At 40.1% G+C, this 22,434-nt stretch overlaps 2 protein-coding genes across 10 annotated transcripts; both read right to left on the bottom strand.

Moving 5' to 3' along the window:
- Positions 1 to 2,452: 2,452 nt before the first annotated feature.
- LOC115667317 (probable prolyl 4-hydroxylase 9) lies at positions 2,453 to 7,793 on the bottom strand. Of its 2 annotated transcripts, XM_056305179.1 has the most exons (8): positions 7,472 to 7,790; positions 7,234 to 7,353; positions 6,718 to 6,875; positions 6,171 to 6,273; positions 4,783 to 4,878; positions 3,487 to 3,552; positions 3,298 to 3,417; positions 2,453 to 2,854 (listed from the first exon to the last, which is right to left on the bottom strand). In XM_056305179.1, the coding sequence occupies exons 1-8, from the start codon at positions 7,595 to 7,597 to the stop codon at positions 2,768 to 2,770; spliced, it is 876 nt and encodes a 291-aa protein (XP_056161154.1). In that variant the 5' UTR covers positions 7,598 to 7,790; the 3' UTR covers positions 2,453 to 2,767. The 2 variants fall into 2 exon arrangements, with proteins under 2 accessions (XP_056161154.1, XP_056161155.1); XM_056305180.1 differs by lacking the exon at positions 7,234 to 7,353 and having other exon boundaries at positions 7,472 to 7,793.
- A 5,755-nt stretch (positions 7,794 to 13,548) lies between these two features.
- Positions 13,549 to 22,117, bottom strand: LOC130134456 (uncharacterized). Of its 8 annotated transcripts, none has more exons than XR_008814905.1 (7): positions 21,571 to 22,117; positions 20,007 to 20,888; positions 19,017 to 19,102; positions 17,742 to 17,882; positions 15,154 to 16,381; positions 15,014 to 15,072; positions 13,549 to 13,818 (listed from the first exon to the last, which is right to left on the bottom strand). XR_008814905.1 is itself a non-coding variant. In XM_056305189.1 (5 exons), exons 1-5 carry the CDS (start codon positions 21,913 to 21,915, stop codon positions 16,237 to 16,239), a joined length of 1,599 nt encoding a protein of 532 aa, XP_056161164.1. In that variant the 5' UTR covers positions 21,916 to 22,117; the 3' UTR covers positions 14,905 to 16,236. The 8 variants fall into 8 exon arrangements, 1 of the variants encoding a protein (XP_056161164.1); XR_008814903.1 differs by having other exon boundaries at positions 15,014 to 15,056; XR_008814906.1 differs by having other exon boundaries at positions 15,014 to 15,109; positions 15,441 to 16,381.
- Positions 22,118 to 22,434: the final 317 nt, after the last annotated feature.

Below are 22,434 nucleotides of genomic sequence, written 5' to 3'. Positions count from 1 at the left end.
GTCAACGTGAGAGAGAGAGAGAGAGAGAGCAATTTAATGCAAGACGCGGCAGGATAGTTCATGCTGAATTTAGCGGGAAACGAATCGGATGTCGGGAATCGTATCTGGGTAATGTCACGTGGGATAATTATTAGGTTACCAAAATAACCCGATAATATCGATGTTATAATTATCTCAAATTAATTTTTGTATCGCGACACTCACGAAGTGGTACACTTCTATGTCAAATTAGTGTACTGGTGCCACATTTATCCTATATTAGTTTTTACGGGAAAAAGTGCAAAAAAAGTCCTAAACTTTTTGCAATAGTGCCAATTTAGTCATAAATTTTTTTTTTGTGTCAATTCAAACTTAAACCTTTTTACATTTGTTCCAATTCAGTCGTAAACCTTTTTGTTTTTGTGCCAATTCGGTCTTTTCGGTCAATTTTGGCCGGATTTTGTTGACGTAGACAAAATGTAATAATATTGAAATATTTTTTTGAATTTTTATTTTGTTTTTCCCTCCCCTCCCTCCTTCCTCCGCCAGTCACCGGACCGGCGACCGGCCAGAGGCCAGAGCCCGACGAGGCGAGACCTCGCTAGATCTGGCGAGGTCTTGCCTCGCCCAGCCACCGGCGAGGTCTTGCCTCGCCCAGCCACCGGCGAGGCTCGAGCCCTCGCCAGAGGCCTTCGACCTCGTGGCCTCCGGCGAGGGCTCGAGCCTCGCCTACGGCTAGGCGAGGCCGGACCTCGCCGGCCTCTAGCCTCCGGCGGGTCGCCGATCCGGCGACTGGCTAGAGGAAGACGGGAGGGGGGGAAAAAATGAAAAACAAATAAATAAAAATTCAAAAAATATTAAAATATTATTAAATTTTGTCCACGTCAGTGCCGGTGACTGGCTAGCCGGTGTTCACGTCAGCAAAATCCGGCCAAAATTGGTCAGAATGGCTAAATTGGCACAAAAACAAAAAGGTTTAGGACTGAATTGGTACTAAAAAAAGATTTATGACTAAATTGGCACCAATGCAAAAAAGGTTTAGGACTGAATTGGCACAAAAAAAGGATTTATGACTAAATTGACACAAATGCAAAAGGTTTATGACTTTTTTGGCACTTTTCCCGTTTTTACGTCACAAAAAAAAATTCTGAATCACTACACTCGTGTCATATTTACTCCAAATTGGTGCACAAGTGCTACATTTATAGACCCGTTCCACTTTTATAGGGTAAATGTTGCACGGGTGCACCAGTTTATCATTTTTTTGTGCCATAAAAATTAGTTTGGAGATAAATGTAGCACAAGATATACCGGTTTGAAAGTTTCCAAGACACAAAAATCTATTTATTAGGGTAAATGTGGCAAGGCCTACTAATTTGAGATTTTTTATGATATTATATTTAATTATGGTTAATATCACGAAAAACACCAAATCGGTATACACGTGATAAATTTACTCAAAACTAAATTTTCGACCATCAAAACCTCCAAATCAGTACACATGTGACAAATTTATCCTAAACTAATTTTTTGACCGTCTAAAACCCTAAATTGGTACACCTTGCGGATGTCGGCTTCTCTACTATACTCGTAGTCATGGCTAAAAGAGAAGCAAGAGGCAACAACGGAGGACGAAGAGGAGGAGGAGCTCTGGAGCGGAGAGAGATGAGCGAGAAGGAAGAGAGGAGGAAAAGGAAGGCATGCAACAATGAGGAACGTTCGCCAAAATGAGCTACAGCTGCGTTACACGAGAGTTTGGGAAAATGATTCCGATTTTCAGAGGGCGGAAGTCTTTTTCCCTAGTTTTGAAAGACTTTTGAAGGAAATTATTTTCTTTGATTCATTTGTTTTGATTGGGCTAAACGGCAGAGAATCCGGAAAACTTGTTTTTTGGAACACGTTTTGACGGAAACAAAAGAAGCCTTAAAAAAGCCACCACACCTTTTATCACCGCTGAAATTACTACAAGAACACTTCAGAAAAGCTACTACACCTTTTAGTGGGAACGTGTGATCTTTCTTTAACGCACGAGCGCTTTTTCGTAAAATCGGGTTAAATTAATGATGTACCTACCTTCCACGTGCTAAGTCGCATCAGGAAACACAGCATCAATTCAATCAATTATTGGCCAAAAGACTAACTTCGATGGAATTGACATCTGATTTGTTACTAAATTGCGACAACTCTTCTTTCCAGCAATCATTAATGTCCTACCAAGTTAACCCGTCAGGGTGATTCTCAAGCGACATGTTCATTGAGATGTAAAAGATACCAAGGGTGCTGTCTAAATATTGCCCAGTTAGATTTCCATAGCTGTTCTTGATAACAAAGTAAGGGTTGACTGACCAATCAAAGGAAAAGTATGAGCTCAACGTGAAAATTCCATTAAAATCAGTCTTCTTAATGGAATTAACTCAAGATATGCTACATTAAAATACACCGAAGAAGCAAGAAAGTAGGAAAACTAATAAAAGGCAAGAAACAAAAGATTTCGGTTTCAAACTTCATAAATTACTTTCTGGTCATCCGTGTGATTTAAGTACACAGAAAATGGAGCTCCCAAACCCAACTATTTTCGTATGATCAGTGGAACTTTCTCTTTGGGATGAGATCATTTGTAGATATTGACGGACGAATGCTAATATGACGCTAATGGCACGATTCATAAAGAAGAGGCATTTATCAAACCAAAAAGCCTCTTGAGACTAACTAAATAATGAATACGTGCCTATGCTCAATATCGCAAAATTGTGCAGTCTCAAAGTGGCTAGTGACGTATTACAGACGATTAGTCATCTTGCACTTGGTCTCTTATCCACTTTGTTGCCACCCATTTCTCCCCTTTGATCACAGGACAGCTCCCGTGAAGTGAGGTCTGCCAAGGCCACCACAGAAATTGTTAAGCAGAATATTTCGAATCTTTCAGTGTTATAACAACTGTGGGGATAACAAGACTTGCACCGGAAAATACTAAGAAGGAAAACTTATGCAATGCTGTCTCAACTGAAATGATGGTCTGAAACATGATTTTCTTACGGAGTGGCAACATGATAATCAAAGAAGCAACACTTTCATTATTTAAATGCACAGGCACTGATATTTTATCTTTAGCGGATCATAGATGACAGATTTACTAAGATTGCAATTTCGTTTTCTTCCCAATTACATGATTTACTGGAAATCAGGGTAGAAACTGAGTATAGCACGTCACATTGACTATAGTCTAAGAGATTCAGTTCACATCTAGCACCGACAGTATTGCCAGTCGAGAAAAATTTCAAAAGTTGCAGTTCACGATGAACGAGAAGAAGTGCTCACAGGATCAATTGTACCATTTGGTAATAAGGAATAGAAGAGAAGTCCATCACCCTGCCGTGGTTTCACCTTCAGTCCAACACATTTTTGAAAATCATAGGTCCCATCCATATTCATACCATTCTGCATGCCAGAATTAAATGATTACATGGTCTAACCAAACTCAAGAGGAAGAAGACTATCCAAACATACCTCAAAAGGGAACATAGTTTCTCCCCCCTCTTCAACGTCAGATAAGTAAAGCAAAAAAGACGCAACCTACACACAGATTGAGCAAGAGTAACATGACCAACCATTTCAAGCTCTTGAAACGTTAATGTTGTGGCTAATTACGTATGACAAAACGGTAAACATACGACTATTATTGCACATTGCCCCTATGCACAGTTTCTTTACCATCAAATTGATGAAATATGATGGGAAGAAACTAAAAAAAGAGGTCAGAGAACTAAAGCAAAAAACACTTCACAGAAAGCATCAATTTAGATTGAACAGACTAAAGCAATTTATTGTCAAGTGAACCTTCAATATATGTTCTGAAAACCGAAAATGAAAAGTTTTGAGCTTAAAGCAGGAAAAGAATATCAATAAAGCATGAAGACATACATCACTTGTCTATACATCCGAAGCAAAAGTAAAAAAGCACAGCCAAGTTCAGAGGACAAGAAAATAGCAGAGTCTTAAGTCAGTTTTGACAAGTTTCTTGTTAAGTGCAACTTTCTGAGATTGAATTTTACAATATGGGCACGTCCACCTGAGCAGGGCAACTGACAAAGGGGGTATAGCTGGGCAGTTTCCCAGCAGCTAAAGGAGACTATTTTGTTTCTTTGCGAGTCCCACCTAGCCCATGGGGTACGAATCACACACCCCACCCCCATCCCCCGCGCCTTTCTCCCCAAAGGAAAAAAAAAAGCCTTGCGTCCAGAAGACCACAGATGTTATTGACAAGTTAGTTGCTTCAAGAGCCTAACACATACTTTGGCAGGTAAATCAATAAAATGCAAAAGCAAGAAGTTCAACAGGGTGGAAGCATACATCTTCTTTAACGCCAGTGAAACTTCTCAACTTTGGAGAGTAGCCAACTTCTTACATGAGATTCCAATAACATAGCCCCAAATACATACACACACGCGCACCCAAATGCACACGTGCACACAGTAGAAATCTCTTCCATATGCTGCACAAACCAGTATTTGAGAGTAGAAACAGAAAACCACCAAGTTTTTTCACTCCCATAAGCCATTTCAGAGAACCATGAAGATCTCAGCTAGCTTAATAACACGCTGTACTGATGTAAAATTTTGTGTTTCAGAGCCTTGTCAGTAATATTTAATCTTGCCATTATCTTGAAATTTCATCAACAGAACTTCCATGATGAGGATATTAAAGGGATCAATGACATGTTTACAAGGACATTATCATCCATGCCTCACCAAATTAGTAAATATTCAAAAAAATAGAGGCGACAAATTTTTGTAGCAAGCATACCCTCTGGCTCTTTTGTGGGCCGTATTCAGTAGGACTGAATGCATCGTAGTGAGAATTATATTTCTGCCCAATCTCGTAGCGTAACACATTGAATGCCTGAAACATGGTGATATCCTCAAACAATTTTAGATCTTCCCTGAAAACGAAAGGTTAAGAAATTTAACCAAAAAGAAAGGATATATCACATGCAGGGACTATTTGAGAATGACGAAGAGCTTCAAACATAGGGCATAAACTAACAACATGCGCTTTTCCCCCTCTATAAATGATTAGTGAAATACCTCACAATCACAATTTGATGTCAAAAGAGGAAATAAGTTTGTACACAGAAACTATCAGTGTGTGATATAGTTTCTCTGTCAATAATTAGTGACAATAAAAACCTTCCAGCCAAAAGAGCAGGTTAGATTGTATACACAGCTTAACCACCCTAACATGTTGACCAGAAAGTACCATACTATATATTCTGTTGACATAACAGGTAGAGGAATGTAAATATATTTGGAGGTGGAGAACGAAGTTGGTTTTCCATATCTTAAGTTGTTCTTGTCCACATTCTTTATACCATTATCTAACTCAAAAGTTGAAATGCAAATTATCATGCCTTCTATCCATGATCATGAGGCGAGATACTTTTACCCTGAATCCTCACTTCTAGTTGGCTACAAAGACAATAGCTAGGTGTGAAACTGGGTCAAGCTACTTATGAGTAACTCAGGCTTGCTCGATAATCACTCGAGATCGGTTCACCTCATTTCAAGGGAGCTCAAGCCGGAGCTATTGAGTATCTTGTCGAGTTGAATTCGAGCTCGCCAATACTCAGCTTGACAAGCTCATGAGTCTAATCTACCCTAATCGAGCTTCTATTATTTTTTCAATAATATCTTCTAATTACAAAAAGACACAGAAATCGTTAAAATTACATATTTAACTCTCATACACATATGCAGGGAAACTGCTTGAGCTTACTAAACTTGAGCTTGAACTCGAGCTCATTCCTACAGTTTGATACTCCATCAAGCTCGAACCAAGTTTGGAGACCCCAAGCATGCGAGTTGAGTTGAGCTCGAGCTTGACACTTTATCGACTCGACTCACCTCGATTGCACCCCTAACAACCGCCACTCAAGACAGGTGAAACAAACTAGTAAATCGGGTTTGTGCAAAAGCGTTCAAGGTGGAAGAGTACTTTGTTCATTTGGATCTTTCAAATATAAAATCTCAAGGTATGCACTCTGATGTGAGTGAAGAGAGTACTGGCAAATAGTAAAAGCCGACATGTTGTGAGAAGAGATGCTAGGTAGGACTCATGTTGATACATCACAAACTTATGCAATTGTCACCCAAAAACTGCTACTGATAAAAATGACTTCCTGGGTAGGATAGTACCTCTCCATGTTCCCTTGGAAGCATTGTCACCCTTGCAATTTTCTCTTCAATAATATCCAAGGTTCCAGTTTTGTCTTCAGAAGCACTTATGAACATGCCAGAACTGCGTGTAAAGAAATAGTTAACCAAACATTACAATAAAGCCGCCTCTTACTTATACTTATGCAATGTATGCGCATCGTCACACATGCTTCGGTATAAAAGAAAATTAAGAAAAGGAACTTCAGATGTATAGAAAAAGTCTTACTTATCCATTCTCCATAACATATCAAGTTGTAGTAATTGCATTTCTGGTTATGGATTTGGCTTCCACATTTTCTCAAACCAATTCATAGGTAATTAATCCATGTATCTCTTTAAAAGCTCCACTTATGTGATTGTTGTAGAATATAATGACAGCAATTGAAAGCACAGAAAAAGGAAGGCCTTTCAGTTCATTATGCAAGGCATATAACAATGCAAATTAAGCCAGCTGACATAATTTAGATGTATGCACTTAAATCCTTACACAGCATCGACTAGTTTAGACAAAATAAACAGAAAATACCTTGTTCTAATGCCCTTCGTGTTCTCTGCTGTTTCTCCCTTTCTCAACGCCAAGGTTGAAGGTGTGAGACCCGCCTTTGCCAATTTTATTACGAGTTGGCATTGTTCTGCCGTCGCAAAATTAGGGAAGAAGAGAGCACGAGGTCCCCAGCTCAACACCTACTCAAGAAACAAGACGGGAAATCATATGAGACCATGTTCTCATCACAAAAACAGAGAACACAAAAGCCGATCTTTCTCAGCACAGAAGGAAAAACCCTGAAAAACAGAGAAAATAAGCAAAATCATTTTCGATAGTAACTCGATCAACGCTACTTTTTCTCTGATAAATGGGGAAAAGAATTCTTTTTGTTCAGGTGCCCGCCCAAGAAGCACACCCACACAAAATTCTACGACCGTTAATCCACACAATTCAACACGAATCCGACCAATACCACACAAAAAAAAAAAAAAATTCGAAACGTCCAAGAGACGATCGCAAGTTCAACTACCAACGAATCACAACAGTCATGGGAACCTGGAAAGGAATCGAAACGAAGGAATCATCCCCGGTCTCTCCACGCGGCAACGGCGCGTAGTCTCTCTCGTCCCTGACCGATCCGAGAGCTCTCGCCCTCGCTCCTACTCCGGACGCATCCTACAAAGATCAAAACCGAACTCACCTCACTTCAACCCACCGGAAAAAAAAAAAAACAACACACGCACACACGCGAAAAAGCAAATCCAGCCGCGCGCGCAGGACAATCGCGGCAAACCTGAGGGAGAAGAGAGGAGCCGTAGAATCCGGCGAGGAAGAAGAAGGAGCAAGCGAGGACGACCGCGGGCAACCCTAGCTTCGACTTGGAGCTCCAGCTCTGCCTCATCGCTGCTTTGCCTCTCATCTCGCCGGCGAGCGAGCGAGCGAGCGATCGATCGCCTCCTGCCTTCGCGGTCGGAAGGAAGCCTTCGATGGTGAGCAGAGACGGTGCTTTTTGCTGCGGGCGACGATGGAAAGCTTTCGATCAAAATGCAGATTCCTCGTCTTCTTCGTCTTCTTCGTCTTTCGTTTTTGTTCTTGCTTAGTTCAGAGTCAATGGGAGAGAAAGAGAGAGAGAGAGAGAGGGCAATTTAACAGTACGACGCGGCGGGGGATCGTTCACGCTGAATTTGTGGGGAAACCGAATCAGATGTCGGGAATCAAATCTTAGGTAAATGGTAAGTATTCTTAAAAAAAAAAAAAAAGGATAAGCATTCTTAAGATTACCAAAAATTAATTTGAAGTAAATATAGCACGAAGGTACCGGTTTAAATTTTAACTACGTTTGGTAGTAGTCAGGATAAAATTTTGCATTTGGTTTATTATACCCAAGACAAGATAAAATCGAATATAAGAGAGGTACAGCTTGGATAAAATTATCCAATAAAGAAAATGAGATAAAAGCGAATAAAATTTTTAATATTCATAATATAAAAATTATCTTTCTGGAGTAATAGATTTTTTTAGAGTAATAAACTTAAAATAATATTTTTTTTTGTCGCGTTTTTTTCCACTTCATGTATCACTAATCGACTCCCTTCCTAGTATTTTGACCATTTTGTCATTTGTGAGTCTCACGTTTTTGGCATCACAAATTATATCTCTCTTTTGATCAAATGTGGTGTCCCTCCCTCCTTTCATTTCATTTGGTCCCTTCCTTTTCTTTCTCTGCGAGTCCCACTCCTTTTATTGCCTTTGTGCTCTACTTAGTACATGATTCTCTAAGGCAACAGTAATGGCCATGGTCAACAACCACGACAACGAAGAGGAAGACAATTCCGCCGCATTGAACCAACTGGAGCGAGCATCAACGCCACCATCGCCATGCGCCACCTTCTTTTTTTCCAGGAACTCTCCTTCCAGCTCTGGCCTTCTGCTGCTACCACTCTCCTCCACCTCCTCGGCTTCCACCTTCGGGGCCCGCAGCGAGCCCCCTCTCCCCGATCCTCGCCGACCGCCACTGCCCTCGCCATCGGCAGCTCAGTATCCTTGAGCTCGGCTCTGGCACTGGTTCCGTTCGGATCGTGATCCGTCGCCATCATCGACATCCGCACTTGGTCCCCAACCTCTAGTTGTGAGCGTCGGAAACCGGTCATTCCCTCTCCTTCTTTCATCGTCGTAGCGAATCCATTGACTCAGAGCATACAAGAAGTCGGTGGAAAAATTTTTGAGGGTTGAAAATCGCTAAGTCCCCTTCAGAAAGAGACGCCAATTGCAGTGTCGGAATTGCCCTGCGATAAAATATCTTTCACCAAAAATCGTTTTTCGGTTTTTATTAACGGGAACAAGTGTTCTACACCAACATCGGACGGAAAATATTACAGGCAAAATAAAATTAATAGCTTTAATTAGAACAAAACTATACAAACACAAACCATACCAGAATTTAATTTACGACAAGGCTTGGAAGATGCAGACTCGATGAAGTAACCGGATATAAACAAACTATGCTGGAATTTAATCAACAACTCAGCTTGAAAACATAAAGATACTATGCCGTAATTTAATTAACGACACAGCACCCGGGATAGAGATTACAAACCAGAATTTAATCGACGACACTAATTGAAAGCTACAGCTATAAAAATAAAATGCAGTGCAAGAAAGCAAAAATACTGAAAAGATAGTAAATTTGTTTGATTTATTCAGGATCCGCGTTTAGTAGATGACTGGTGGTATTTACAATGATTTAGCGATAATTGCTTTTTAGCGGTTTCCAGCAATTACATTTCCCTAAACGGTTTTCACCAATTACTTCCATGTTCATTCATCTTCGAAATTACGTGCCCACGCTCTCGTGATGCCATGATTTTGCTTCCAAGCGGTTGCTTTTACCGAACCGTGTGTCGATTGCTTCATGACTTTACTTTTGGACGATTGTTGCCCGTGATCTTACTTTTCAAGTAATGACTGTCCCACGATCTCATTCCTAAGTGGTAATTGTTCCCTAAAAAAACGTATGCCTATTTCTCCTCAATCTCAACTACTTTGCTGATTTTGAACTTTGTGGTCGCGCTTCCATGCTTCGTAGGTGAACATCTGCCAGTCACTCCATTGTCCCAACTACTTTATCTCAAAACGGTAATTATATCCATATGCTTCTCGCGCACTCTTCTATTTACCCATTGTCGGTATTCATATGTATGGTTGCCAGAAGTTCGTCGTCATGTATCGACAACTGAATACGCGCCACCGATGTGTATTGATGTCGACCAGCAAATGCCAATCTCTACGGTCGTTGATAAAATGTCACGTGTGTGATAATGCTCATGTGTTACTTATGGGACTGCTCATGCTCACGTGTCAAGCGCGTGCTTGCTCATGTCAATTACATGTAAATAAGAACGTAAAACGATCAAAGAGGAGATAAAACATAACAGAGACTCAAGCTGAGTATGTTTTGAAATTTGACTGTAGGAGAAGCTTTCTGGAGGCTTTTCCTCAAAACCTAGAAGGCAAAATCAATACAAGAGAGAAAGAGAAAGTAATACAAGCGAGGGCCAGAAAATTGAAGAAGAGAGAAAGTGGCAATTTTTTTTGGATCGTGCTTTTTCTACTCATTCTTTAGCTAATACACTCTCTATAATAATGTTTTGACCATATTATCCTCAGTGAGTCCCACTTTTTCAGTATCCTCTGTTATTTTTCCTTTTTTTTTTCTTTTTTCTTGTGGGTCCCACCTTTCTCCTTCTTAATTCTCTGTTCTCTCTCTCGAAGGTAATTCTGGCCATCTAGTTGAATCTAATCGTGGTTCGAGTCTTGGTGGTAATTCATCAAGTATCCGGAAATGAAGATAACCCCTCTCATCTCAATTCTGCTCCAAAAAATATTTACATTTTCCAATTAACCAAAAAGATGGAAAGAAATGGGAGAACAAGAAGAAGCTTCAAAGTCGAAATTTCGTTTTTCTTGCTCTCATCTAAAGCAATTGGAGACATTTCGTTGCTGAGTTTAATCTTTTTCATTTTCTTTGTTTTCTTCATCAGTTACTGAATTATGACGGACAACATGACTCCCAACACAGTCATCGTTAACCGAATTATGATCATGAACCATAGGAACATCGTAGTCCTCCTCCTCTTCCTCCTCTCTCTCTCTCTCTCTCTCTCTCTCTCTCTATTTCTTTTTCCTCTTCGTTTTTCATCGTGCTTTAGCTAACCGCTCTTGACTCTCTCTCCCACAATCTCACCCTCAGCATACCATTTCTTCTCTTTCATCTCTCCCTACTTCACTCTCTCTCACCCACAAACTATCATTCTAAGCTTTGCACACAAACCACATCGATAAACTCTTTTGGTACTTGGACTGATATATATATATATATAGAGAGAGAGAGAGAGAGAGAGAGAGAGCAATTAGAGGGAATCAATCAATGGCGTCGTCCGACCACATGGCGAGCATTCACCCGTGGATCTTTTCTCGTCCAAGCTTCATCCACCCCAGTTCACCGAGACCTACTCTTGGGATACTGAGAGCCCCACCAAAGTGCACCACCACTACCACCACCTCATCCAATAACTCCGACATCCTCACCCCGATGTCGTCTCCTCCTTCCGAAAACACCACTTCGATCCCGTGCCTTCTACCCCTGTCGCCACCGCCGCTCCCTTAGGGTCCGACCAAGAGGCCACAATGAGAAGCGTAGTGAGTCTCCATTCCAACCACCAATATGACCACCAACATCGTCTATTGAGAGAGATAAGATGGAAGGTGGGACCCACAATAAAAGAAACAGAAAGAAATCAAACGTACCTCATATTCGAGAGAAAGTAAAATGAAACACTTTCGGTATAATAGTAATAAAGGATGCTGAAAAAGTGAGACCCAAGAAGGATAATATGGTCAAAACACTAAAAGAGAGAACGTATTAGCTAAGGAAGACGTAGAAAAAGCGCAAGTCTTTTTTTTTTTAATGTTGTGCGTAAATATTAATGAGTGGGACCCTCAAGGAAAGAGGGCACCACATTTGACCAAGGAGAAGTAATCTTGAGATGAAAAAATGGGAGACCCATAAAGGATAAAATGGTCAAAATACTACTAAAGGATTAGGAATAGAGGGAGTGGAAAAAGCCAACCTTTTTCTATAGAAAAAGGAAAGTATTAATTATAAGTTCAATCAAGATTACCGCGACTTGTGTGGTGATCGTGTGGTGATATCTGTTCTACAGTAAATATTACCCTGTGAGGTAGTAAATTACTTCTTAAAATCAATAATTTAGTTTATCTTCAAAGTAGTAATATAAGTGATGAAGAAGTAATTTATACATTATAGGAAATAATTCACCTTGAAAATAATAAAATAATAATTTCCCTTTCCTATTGTAATCCTTAAGATAAGGTAATTTACCCTATAGATTGTAATACGAAATAGTAGTTTACCTTGTAATCAGTGAATTGAGTAAGCACTAATTGTTGATGACCGTCATTATACTTATTCTTAAATATTACTTACAAAATCTAACCGTAGTGACATTTTCTTGCAACGTAATGCATAATAATGTTCGTTAGTTATATTTAGTATTCATAAAATAAGTTTCAAAATCATAAATTACCATTAGATTCGTAAACATCTATAAATGTAAAACTTATCTTACAGGTTATGTATCACCTATTAAGTCCGTAAATTGTCTACAACCGACGTAAATTATAAATGAGTGACATTTTGAACACGGAATGATAGGGCTGTCAAAAAGAATTACCCTAACCAAAACCCGAACTAAACTGACTTAACCAAAACAAAAAAATTTCGAGTTTGTACGGGTCGGGTTTCCCTTTGGTTTGTGTAATAGGTAGAACAACAAACTTCTGACGATTCGGTTTGATTTGAGATCATATTTCCGGACCGACCCAAAACACATTATTGAAGTTTTGGCGATTCGATTTGGCTCGATTGAGTCTCTCCCTCTTCCCTCTCCTCCCCTCGCCAATCACCTTTGCACATTTCCTCTGGCCATAGTCTTCATTACTTGCAACGACGCTAGCGTCGAATTCATCCATGCCTCAGCTACGAACCTCGTCTTGCCGCCCCATGTCCCCGAGTGCGTCAGGTCCTTCCCGCTCATCCGAACGATGAGCTAAACGCAAACACCGAGAGCCGATTGTCACCGTCATCATAGAGGGGACGGAGGTGCGTGACGAAGTCATCATCGGCTAAGCCACGTAACACACTGTAGTCGACGACATCTCGTACTGCGTGAGCAGAGGTTCTCAAAGGTCCTGGGATTTCCACCGTGAGTCAGTTCTCAACTTCAACCCAGAAGCGTGAAGCCATGGGCGACCGCCCATGGCGTCCAAGAGCGGTGGCATGCGTGCAAGATAGAGAAAGAATAAGGGAGGAGGAGCATAGCGTTTATGCATGGGTCTAGGGGCTTCGTGGCGGCAAGCTGGGCGAGGGTCCCAATCACCGGTGGCTGGCCGTCACCGAGGCTCGACGATGGCCGTTGGAGGGAAAAAGGGAAAAAAGAAAATAAAAGAAACAGAAATAAAAGGAAAAAAAAAGAAGAAAAAATTCAAAATAATTGAATAATTGCAAAAATTGTCCGCGTCAGCGATTTCCGGCCAATATTAGCTGGAATGACTAAAATTGACAAATTATCAACAAATTTAGAACTAAATTGGCGCAATTGAAAATTTTAAGACTAAATTAGCAAATTTCAAAAAATTTAGGATTAAATTGGAACAATTGAAAGATTGAAAATTAAATTGGCTGCTGTACGATAGGTTCAGAATTTTTTTTGGACAAGTTTACCCTACGTCTCTACTGAATGACTTAATGAATGAGTACATAAAATGGCTCTATTTATAGAGCATGAGCAATGCTCAAAAATCTTATTTATTTTGATTAAGACTCACCTATTAATTACTGACAAACACCACTGTATATACTTCAACAGATTCCATGGATTAAATTCTCCTCAATCCCAAACCACCCTCATATTTTGGTAAACATACATTATCTGAAGTGACTTTAGCCCCTCTCCCACCTTCTGATTTGCCCTTCCAGAGCAAAAAAAGTTAGGCATTTACTTTCGACTTGCTCGATCTTCTTTATGCAAGAGAAAAACTTGGCACCAACAGTTGATAAGACTGCACATGACAGATTTTGGTTAATGAATCTTTACAATAATGACTTTCTGGCTAAGATCTTGTCTAGCCCTTACAAGAATGATAAGGAAAGGATTTGGATCATCTCTATTCAAGGGCTGAAATGATATCTAAGTTTATCCATCCTGGAGTTTGTTACATCACCTTGCTCTCTTCCTTAGTGACATGTTCAGAGTTACTTTAGATTTACTCCTTATTCCTCTAATTGATGAGATATGGCAATCAAGCACTTCTTGCACAAATACCATTAATATGCTGACTTCGCAATTTTACAAATTAGAAGAAAATATAAAACCCAGAACAGATTATTTAAGTTCAAAGAAATCAAAGTTTAAATCAGACAGAGGACTTAATTGCAGAGTTATAAACAAGTAAGAAAACCAAAAGGAACAAGCAAGATCAGCCAAGGAATTAATTCGGACCTAATCCGAATATTTATAAACTTTACATTAGTGTGAGTTTTAATTTGAGCGATAATCAGCAGCAATTTCTCTATTTGAATGCCATAGTATCCATTTGATTATGATCAGTTGGCCTCTCTTAAAGATATAACGTCAGTTTACCCCATAAACTTAGCAAATGTCAATTTGAAAAGAGGTGGGCATATATCTTTCGTCCGCTTTCGAACAATGACAATGCCGAAGAGATAAAATGATATTAATTGATGAGAATTTCCATTTAACAATGCTAAGAGAGACAATAGAGAATGATATAGGTTTATCAAGTTATTTTAGTGAATAAATTGTCAATAAATAGATACCTGATGAAAGTACTGACCATTAATAAAGTCAATTTCGTAAATAAATATTTCTTATTCCCTTCATACAATTAACATCATTACTAACTTCAGTTTAGTCAAATTTCATTTTTGAGTCCTTTTTTAGCAATTACAGAATATGTGCATCCTCAAATTAGTATAGTAAGTGTTAAGTCACGGGTCATTTAAGAGTAGAAAGATTTCTAATGGGACAATGGAACTCTCAGGATTGCAATCTTTACAATGCGCAAGAGCTGGTTGCTGATTCATGGAGCTCCTAAAAAGAGTACATTATCAACAACCTTCTGAAATGTGGCACAAAATAGAAACTTCAACATTAATGCTTTCAGACTTTCCTTGTTTACAAACGAAACCCCCAAAAAACAATGAAAGAGACACCAAAATTATACAATGGTTTACCTTGTTGCACAAGATAGAGGATGGTAAGAATGCCGCCATGATCCTTCCACCATTAAAGCCTTGTCCAAGTTAGATAGAGTTTTCCATAAGCTATATCTGAAATAAAAAAGGACACAAAAGACCGGGCAAAGTGGTGTTACCTTATGAGCCAAGGTGCCCAGTAAAATAAATTTTGTGAACTAGTAGAGCTCATCGAACTTCTGGCTTCAAAGATCGGCAAAGTTCAACTAAGACCTTCATTAGTGAGTCTCCTCCTTGACCAACCAACATCAGACAACAGCCACATCCATATCTCAGTGCACACGTTTACCTCTTAGTCCATGATATTCCAATTCGCAGAGTAATGATGCTTGATCCAAACTTCAGATAAAGTGTGAAGCAGTCACATAAATTTGCTTGTCAGTTGCAAGAAGCATAAATAACATACCACAGATGTTTGTGATTCCATCGGGTCAACGAACCACAGAAACGGACCTCCTTCTATGCGCCATTTGATTTGTATGAAGTGTGATATACCAGCACTTTTAAGATATGACGAGGTTCTCTCATAAGGCCAATATAAGAGTTACCCGGTATCCCAAAGATCCAAACAGTAAGCTCGGTGGAGCAACTGAGGCATACAGGTCTACCTGAACATGCAGGTTCTGCGGGCTCTGTAGGTTTTGCAGGTTGTCTCTCACATTCCTTAGTGCACATGCAGAAATGTAATCCAGAGCTTTGAACTTCGAAAATCGCATGACTTTGCTTTAGCATGGTACCATGCATAAGACAAAGATCCAAACGGTAAGCTCGGCGGAGCAACTGAGGCATACAGGTCTACCTGAACATGCAGGTTCCACAGGCTCTGTAGGTTTCTGCAGGTTGTCTTGCACATGCCTTAGTGCACACGCAGAAGTGTAATCCGGAACTTTGAACTTCGAAAATCGTCTGACTTTGCTTTAGCATGGTATCAGGCATAAGACACTTTAGATGTCCTACAGATATCCATCGATCATACAAATCTCCTTTGACATCTATTCCATCAAAATGGACATGCAGTGATCAACCATCATTTTCAGATCACAAGAGGCTGCCCTACTGGGATCAGATTGATTGACATCCCAACAGTCAGCTTTCTAAAGCAAGCCAGCAGTTCTGTGTCTTCTTTAGGCCAAAATATTGCAAGCTTGCTCTTTGTAGCTTATGTTGATCCAAGGAGAGGTTTAGGACCCAAAAGTGAACTTTTAGACAAGCTTCTTGCACCAACTGAGAAGTCTAAAGAGTTGTCCTTCCACAACACCTCTGACTGTTTGTTTCCTTCTCTTAACATCTTCAATATCTAATGTTCTATAAGCAAGAGCAAGCAGATACACCGCGGGGTGGAGTCTCCTGCACAGAGAATGAGTATAATACAGTTATCCAATAATTCTTTTCTTTGCCTGCACTTGAAAAGCCAAGCATATGATCTTACCCTTCTTCTCATTTGGCTATCCTAAATATATGGGCGATAAAGAGTTCAGTATAGGCAAAAGCTTGCGGATGAATAGTGCTTGATGTCTAGCCCCATTCCGCCTGCTTTACCAAAGACTACCTTTCAAGTAAATGCAGGGCCAAGCCTATTTCAGTTACTTTGTGGTACACGGAGTCTATCAACTTTTAGCATCTAACTGTAGAGATCAGGTGGATAGTGTAAAAGCATTGATTTGCAGTAACCAGAGAATAGCACAACTCTCTTCAAGAACACTTGCGCATGACAGAGCATGAAAGTTTGTGGACAAACATGAATCCTCACAAACCATCTCTAGCCCAAGAAAAACAAAAGGCCAAATTTGAACTCTCCAAGAGAAAGAGACGGCAATTGAACTCCAAATGGACACATCTTTAGCGCCTCCTTAAAAATATAATTCAGTTGTCCCACCTAAAGTCGGTCACTTTAGAATTGGAATTCGTTCAAAGATCAAGTGACAATCCCTATTTGGCTCTTCATTTGGCTCCCAGTCCCTTGTAGACATACAAAATCCCAGCCTCAATGATGGTAACTCATTGAGACAACTCTAAATTAAATCCAATTTACCTTTGGAGTTTGATATTTTAATCTCAAAAGAGAACATACATGACCAGTTGATTGCAATGGGGGAAAATTTTCCTATTCCTTGTGAGGCAACAATGGGGGAACAGTTCTTATTTCCTGACGAACCAAAAGTTCAGAAAAGATGCAAGATGAAGACCCGCATGTCAACCCTATCTTTCGGTAGCAGCCATAAAATGATGTTAAGTATTCAATTTTTCTCACTACTTTATCATTTCATACACAAGGGTAATTGATCTTTCATGGGATAACATTAATTGTACAGCTTCTAATCTTTATAGGATAGCATAGGTGATTTACTCTGTGCTACTAGACCCTTACAGGAGAATTCAGCTTATTACTTTCAAAGTAATTCCAAATTCACCAGAAGCGAGCTTTCATTTATATCCAGCTTTCAAGTACCACTGCCTCTTTACATCTATTACTTAGAGGAGTTAAAGCCGGCAAGCAAGTTAGCAAAATCAACAATGGTTGAAATGGAAAGAACAATCTGTGGCCTTTCTTGGTGTTCAATAATTTACACTGGAATGGGGGAAAACTAACAAAGAAAAGTATTTAAACCAGTATCTAATGTTAACCCTGATATGGCTTTTCAACCATTGAGAAAGAAAAGAAAATAAACGTAGGTTTACGATTCCAGGATCCATGCCATGCACTTACTTGTCAAATTGTCCCTCCACATCAGAACCATCCCAGTACCTCTGGGATGGAACTGTTTTTCTTTTCTCATCTCTTCCAAATGTTTCAACATACCAGCCCCCAATATCATGCATCGCACACCTTGGCTGAAACAGCCAAAACCTGAGAAAGAACAGGGATATTAGGAGTAGAATAGTGTAGAATAAATAAAGTCATACTGAATCAACCGAAAAAGGTAGAAATGCCTGATCAATCTGCATTATTTTTGAGAAGTTGCTTTTGTGATTCCGGTTCAGAGCTCAACCAATTAGTCAGTGAAAAATATGTTCCCTGGTCCCTTTTCAACTTTAATATATCATGTATGTAGAGAGAGAGAGACCAGACCATTTCGACCAATACCACTCTAGTCGAAGCATTTGCTAACTAATACCCTACGCCAAATAATAAATGAATAAACTTTTTCACAAAATTTCCTTCTTAGTTCTTCCTCATGAAAATCCCCAGATAAAACATTTATTCTGTTTCATTGCCACTGCTGTTCCCAACCTACTCCACATTAATGAGATCATCTACCATAATTCTAGACAAAGTGTTTCCTCCTCTCTTATACATGACACTCTAGTCTTTAATTTCAAGTGTCTAAGTGGAGGTCTGAGAATGACATGGCAGAGATATCGATGTCAATCTGACTAAGCATCGGAAGAGTAAGACGTATTCACGGAAGAGAAGAGAAAAGCTTTCTCTCTCGACAAGAGGCTTGAATAATAATACAGGATATCTTGTGTACATCTTCAACGAAATCCACATGCATTCTTCATCCCTAGTTTTGTAATGACTCAAGAACAAATCCACCTAGGCCAATGTTAATGTTTGGACTAATCATACAGGTCAAATTTTGTGTACATCTTCAACAAAAGCACCTTCAAGACATGCAAGCTTAAATTGGGAAAGGAAAAATAGATGGTCCTAGTGTCCCACGCACACTAGGATCAGTTTCAAGCTTAAAAAAAAATTCCTAAAAGGATGTTTTAATGAATTTCTAGAGCAAACGCAAGAATGGGATACATAAAGATTGCAACATACTCAAATGCACATGCATTACTTAGCCTACAAAATCATAAGATTGCTAATGATCAACAAGGAAGAGGATGGACTCATCCAAGGATTATGCACTAACTGCAAATGACTACAAACACCGTCCTATATAAATATAGGTAGAGTTTTTTTTTGGACGGAAAATATAGGTAGAGTTCAACATGGGATTTTGAGAAACTAATTATGAGCAACAAATCTTACTTGCTAGGGGGTAGCCGGGCCCTAGTACTTCTGCACTCACAAACGGAAATCTTATCTCCGCATTGATACCAGTGCATATGCTTCACCTGAGAAAGATATAAATAAGACATAGTGACTGAATTTTGTTAAAGTGTACAAATCAGTGAAAGCATAAGTTAAGTCCACAGACCTACTTAATAAGTGCAGATTATAGTTTGTACAGATTTTCTAGCAAAAGTCTACGTAACCACAGTACAGACATTGACAATGGATTGGTCAACGAGCTAAAATACAACTATTCACTCAAAGTAAAGTTTGCAGTAGAAAGAGCTACCGCATGGTGGGAAAGCCAGTGACTGGGACTTCAATATAGATCATACCATCCAGAATTTAACAGAGATGTGAAAGGCAGAAATTTTATTGTTGCAAAAAGTCCAAGGTCAATCCATCGTAGTATTCATTACAAGGACAAAATCTTAAATGCTATGCATATTTTCTGACAAGAACCAGCCACACTTGTGTTAAATTATCACGCAAGGCATGCTGAATCAATCATGTTCTCTGAGCATCTAAAAAATGTAAAGACTTAAAACCATATGCATCTCTCTCTGTCTCTCTCTCCCCAACTAAGTGAATAGGTCTAAGTATGTAATAAGACCATACACATTCATCTCAAATTACTGGTCATAAAGACATGAAAGAACATGCAATCAAAATTCTCCAAGTTAGTCACTTGAGGAAGTCAAAAAGGACACAAAAGAACTAGTAGTCTAGAGCATTTACAACAGCACTACCAGCCTCCTTGACGATGAAAAATTTGTTGCATGCATGTGATAACTTTAAAAAATTTGCACAAAAAAGAAGTTGCAAGTACGAGCTCGATCATCAAGGACAAAAAATTAGTCTGAATATATCTTATCAACCAAAGTAGGGTGAAAAAAAGGACAGAATTTTACAATGAAGGACACGTTTAAATTTTAGGTGGTAATCAAACCGATGATGCAAACAGACCAGAAATGTTCTGTGTTTCATTATCACATGGGTTTTCGTGCCACTGCTATCATAAACGAAGCATGTTCCTTCTTCTGGGCTGGTCCCCAGTCCTACTATTGTTCCCAGTGGAGTTGACCCAACTCCGCAGCTTATAGAGGAAAGATACTCTTGGCTATTATCCATGCAGTCCTTATGTGAATTGAGAAAGACATATATGCGATCATCAGCATCATCGTTCCTGATTCCGTTGCAACAGCTTTGAGGAGGTAATCTTGTTGCTTTGGCCACTACTCTTCCAGATATATGTAACTCCAGGTCTTTATATGCATCAGATGCATAATTTGTACAACTGGTCTCTGTCTGAGAAATATCAGCATTTGCTTGCATTCCATAATTGATGGAAGTGTCTGTATTATTTCTCATATAACACTCACCAAGACCCACAGATTGATAAGAATTTAACTTCTCATGGAAGGCAGATGATAATTCGGGAATCTTGTTGACCAGACAGACCATACCAAAGAGATATCGGCCCGAAACCAAGTGCAATACCTCCGGAGTTTCAAGCAAAGACCGCTCCTCGGCTTCAAAGCAGTCGGGAAGAAGATCCAGTGAATCAATCCAAGGACCATAATATGCGGCACGTATTGCTGAATAGAAGTCCCCTTCAAGTATATCAAAATAGCCTGTTCCTGTGACCACTTTGTTCTCTGACAATATATCATTGATAGCATATCTATACCACTTCAACCATTCAACAACTTCCATCTCCTTATATACTGTTGCATGCGATCTGTACATATAAGAAACTGAATACTCTTTCGAAAGTTTCTGTACTAGCTTTTTCTGAGTCAAAAGATAACTATCGTAATGGGCCCTCTTTCCAGCATCAGAGAGAATCTGCAACTCACGGTCGATTATGCTTTAAAGTCAGGCAAGCCTCTACATCAATTGCAGAAATAAACAACAGTCATCATCGGCAGGGCAACAACCACGGAAAATCTCCAGTCACGATATTTCTAGATCAGAAATACGCTTGATGATAGCAAAGACATGACAAACAAAACATACAAGCCCAGAAGGCATTGTCGTATGCACAGAAATTTCAGCACAAAAAGGATCTTTTTTCTTCTTTTAGCGTTCCATGAAGTTTATATTGCATCGTAAAATTTCATTTCAGGACTTGCACTATGCCCTGCGATGCAGCGAGCGCACCGATTGCTAACATCTCCCACACGTTTAGAGTTCATATGGACCTAGTACGCAATTACCAGATACGAAAACCGAAATGGGATTCACATTGAAGCCCACCAATAATTATTCCAGCTAATATCCTCTAGATGAAACGTCAATACAAAGTATTCCCAACTTTTCTGAATTGCTCGAGATTTGAAGTTTTAGCTCCAAATTTCTAATTGACAGAGAGAGATAGTGAAACCTAACCGGAGAACTACCGTTCTCTGCCACAATTCAAGAAATGCAAGATCCGCCTAATTTCGATTATGCCATGAAATATCCAAACAACCAACAGGAACACTCGAAAATCAAAATGTTCGTTCCAACGGACGATCAACAAATATACCTCGTAAGCTGCAAGAATCTGAACGAATCGTCGACAAGTTTCGGCGTCGTTCGACGACCCAGCGAGGTCGGGGTGAGTTTCCTTGGCCAACCTGCGGAACGACGCCTTGATCTCGGCGAACGAGCTGGTCTCCGCCACTCCCAGCAGCTCGTACGCGCTGCGCCCGTCTAGCTCGGGCCGAGCCGAGCCGCCGCCTCCGGAGGTGCCGAGCCGCCGCCGGACTCCGCGGCTCGGGTACAACGGGGGGACGAGGCGGCGGCCGAAATCGGCGGCGGAACCCGAATGGGGTGGCCGGGGAAAGCACTGAATCAGACAGCGACGGTAATTCCGGGCGAGGGAGGCCATGATCACGGACGCTGGCGGCTGCTTCTTTTGCTCCGATCGATTGGGAGTGGTATCGCGCGACGGCACCGAGTGAGTGATGAACGACTGAGAGTTGGGAGGTGGGACCGAGCTGCACTGCGCAGCAGTGAGCGATGAAGTATCTGTGGGCCACGAATGACACAGGATAAACGTTCAGACAACCTTGCACGGGTGGCCTCCGAACTCCTCATTGAATCTTGATTCTTCTTGTATGGCCCCATCCAGGCAAGTTCCTAGAAGAGATTGTGTGAGGATTAACAACGAAATGCACGTACATCAGTTCTGCGGTTGCATGGTTTCGAGAGTAAAACATGGAACCAAGAACCCTAAGAACTGGATCCGGATCGGCGAAATCGGTGAAAACCTGTTGATTCCATGTTTTTGGAGTATGCAAGATAGGTTACAGGTTTCAAAAAATAAAGAACCATCTATTTCAAAGGGTAAATTCCAAATGAAGGTTCCAAATGAAGTCTAAAACCGCTCACTACTAATACCATGAAA

The sequence above is a fragment of the Syzygium oleosum genome, unplaced genomic scaffold (genome assembly GCF_021117445.2).
Source record: "Syzygium oleosum isolate NSW1041296 unplaced genomic scaffold, Sole_v2.1 Sole_v2.35, whole genome shotgun sequence".
Classification (NCBI taxonomy): domain Eukaryota; kingdom Viridiplantae; phylum Streptophyta; class Magnoliopsida; order Myrtales; family Myrtaceae; genus Syzygium; species Syzygium oleosum.
Note: the sequence above shows the minus strand (reverse complement) of the source record. Positions and strands in the feature narration are given on the sequence as shown.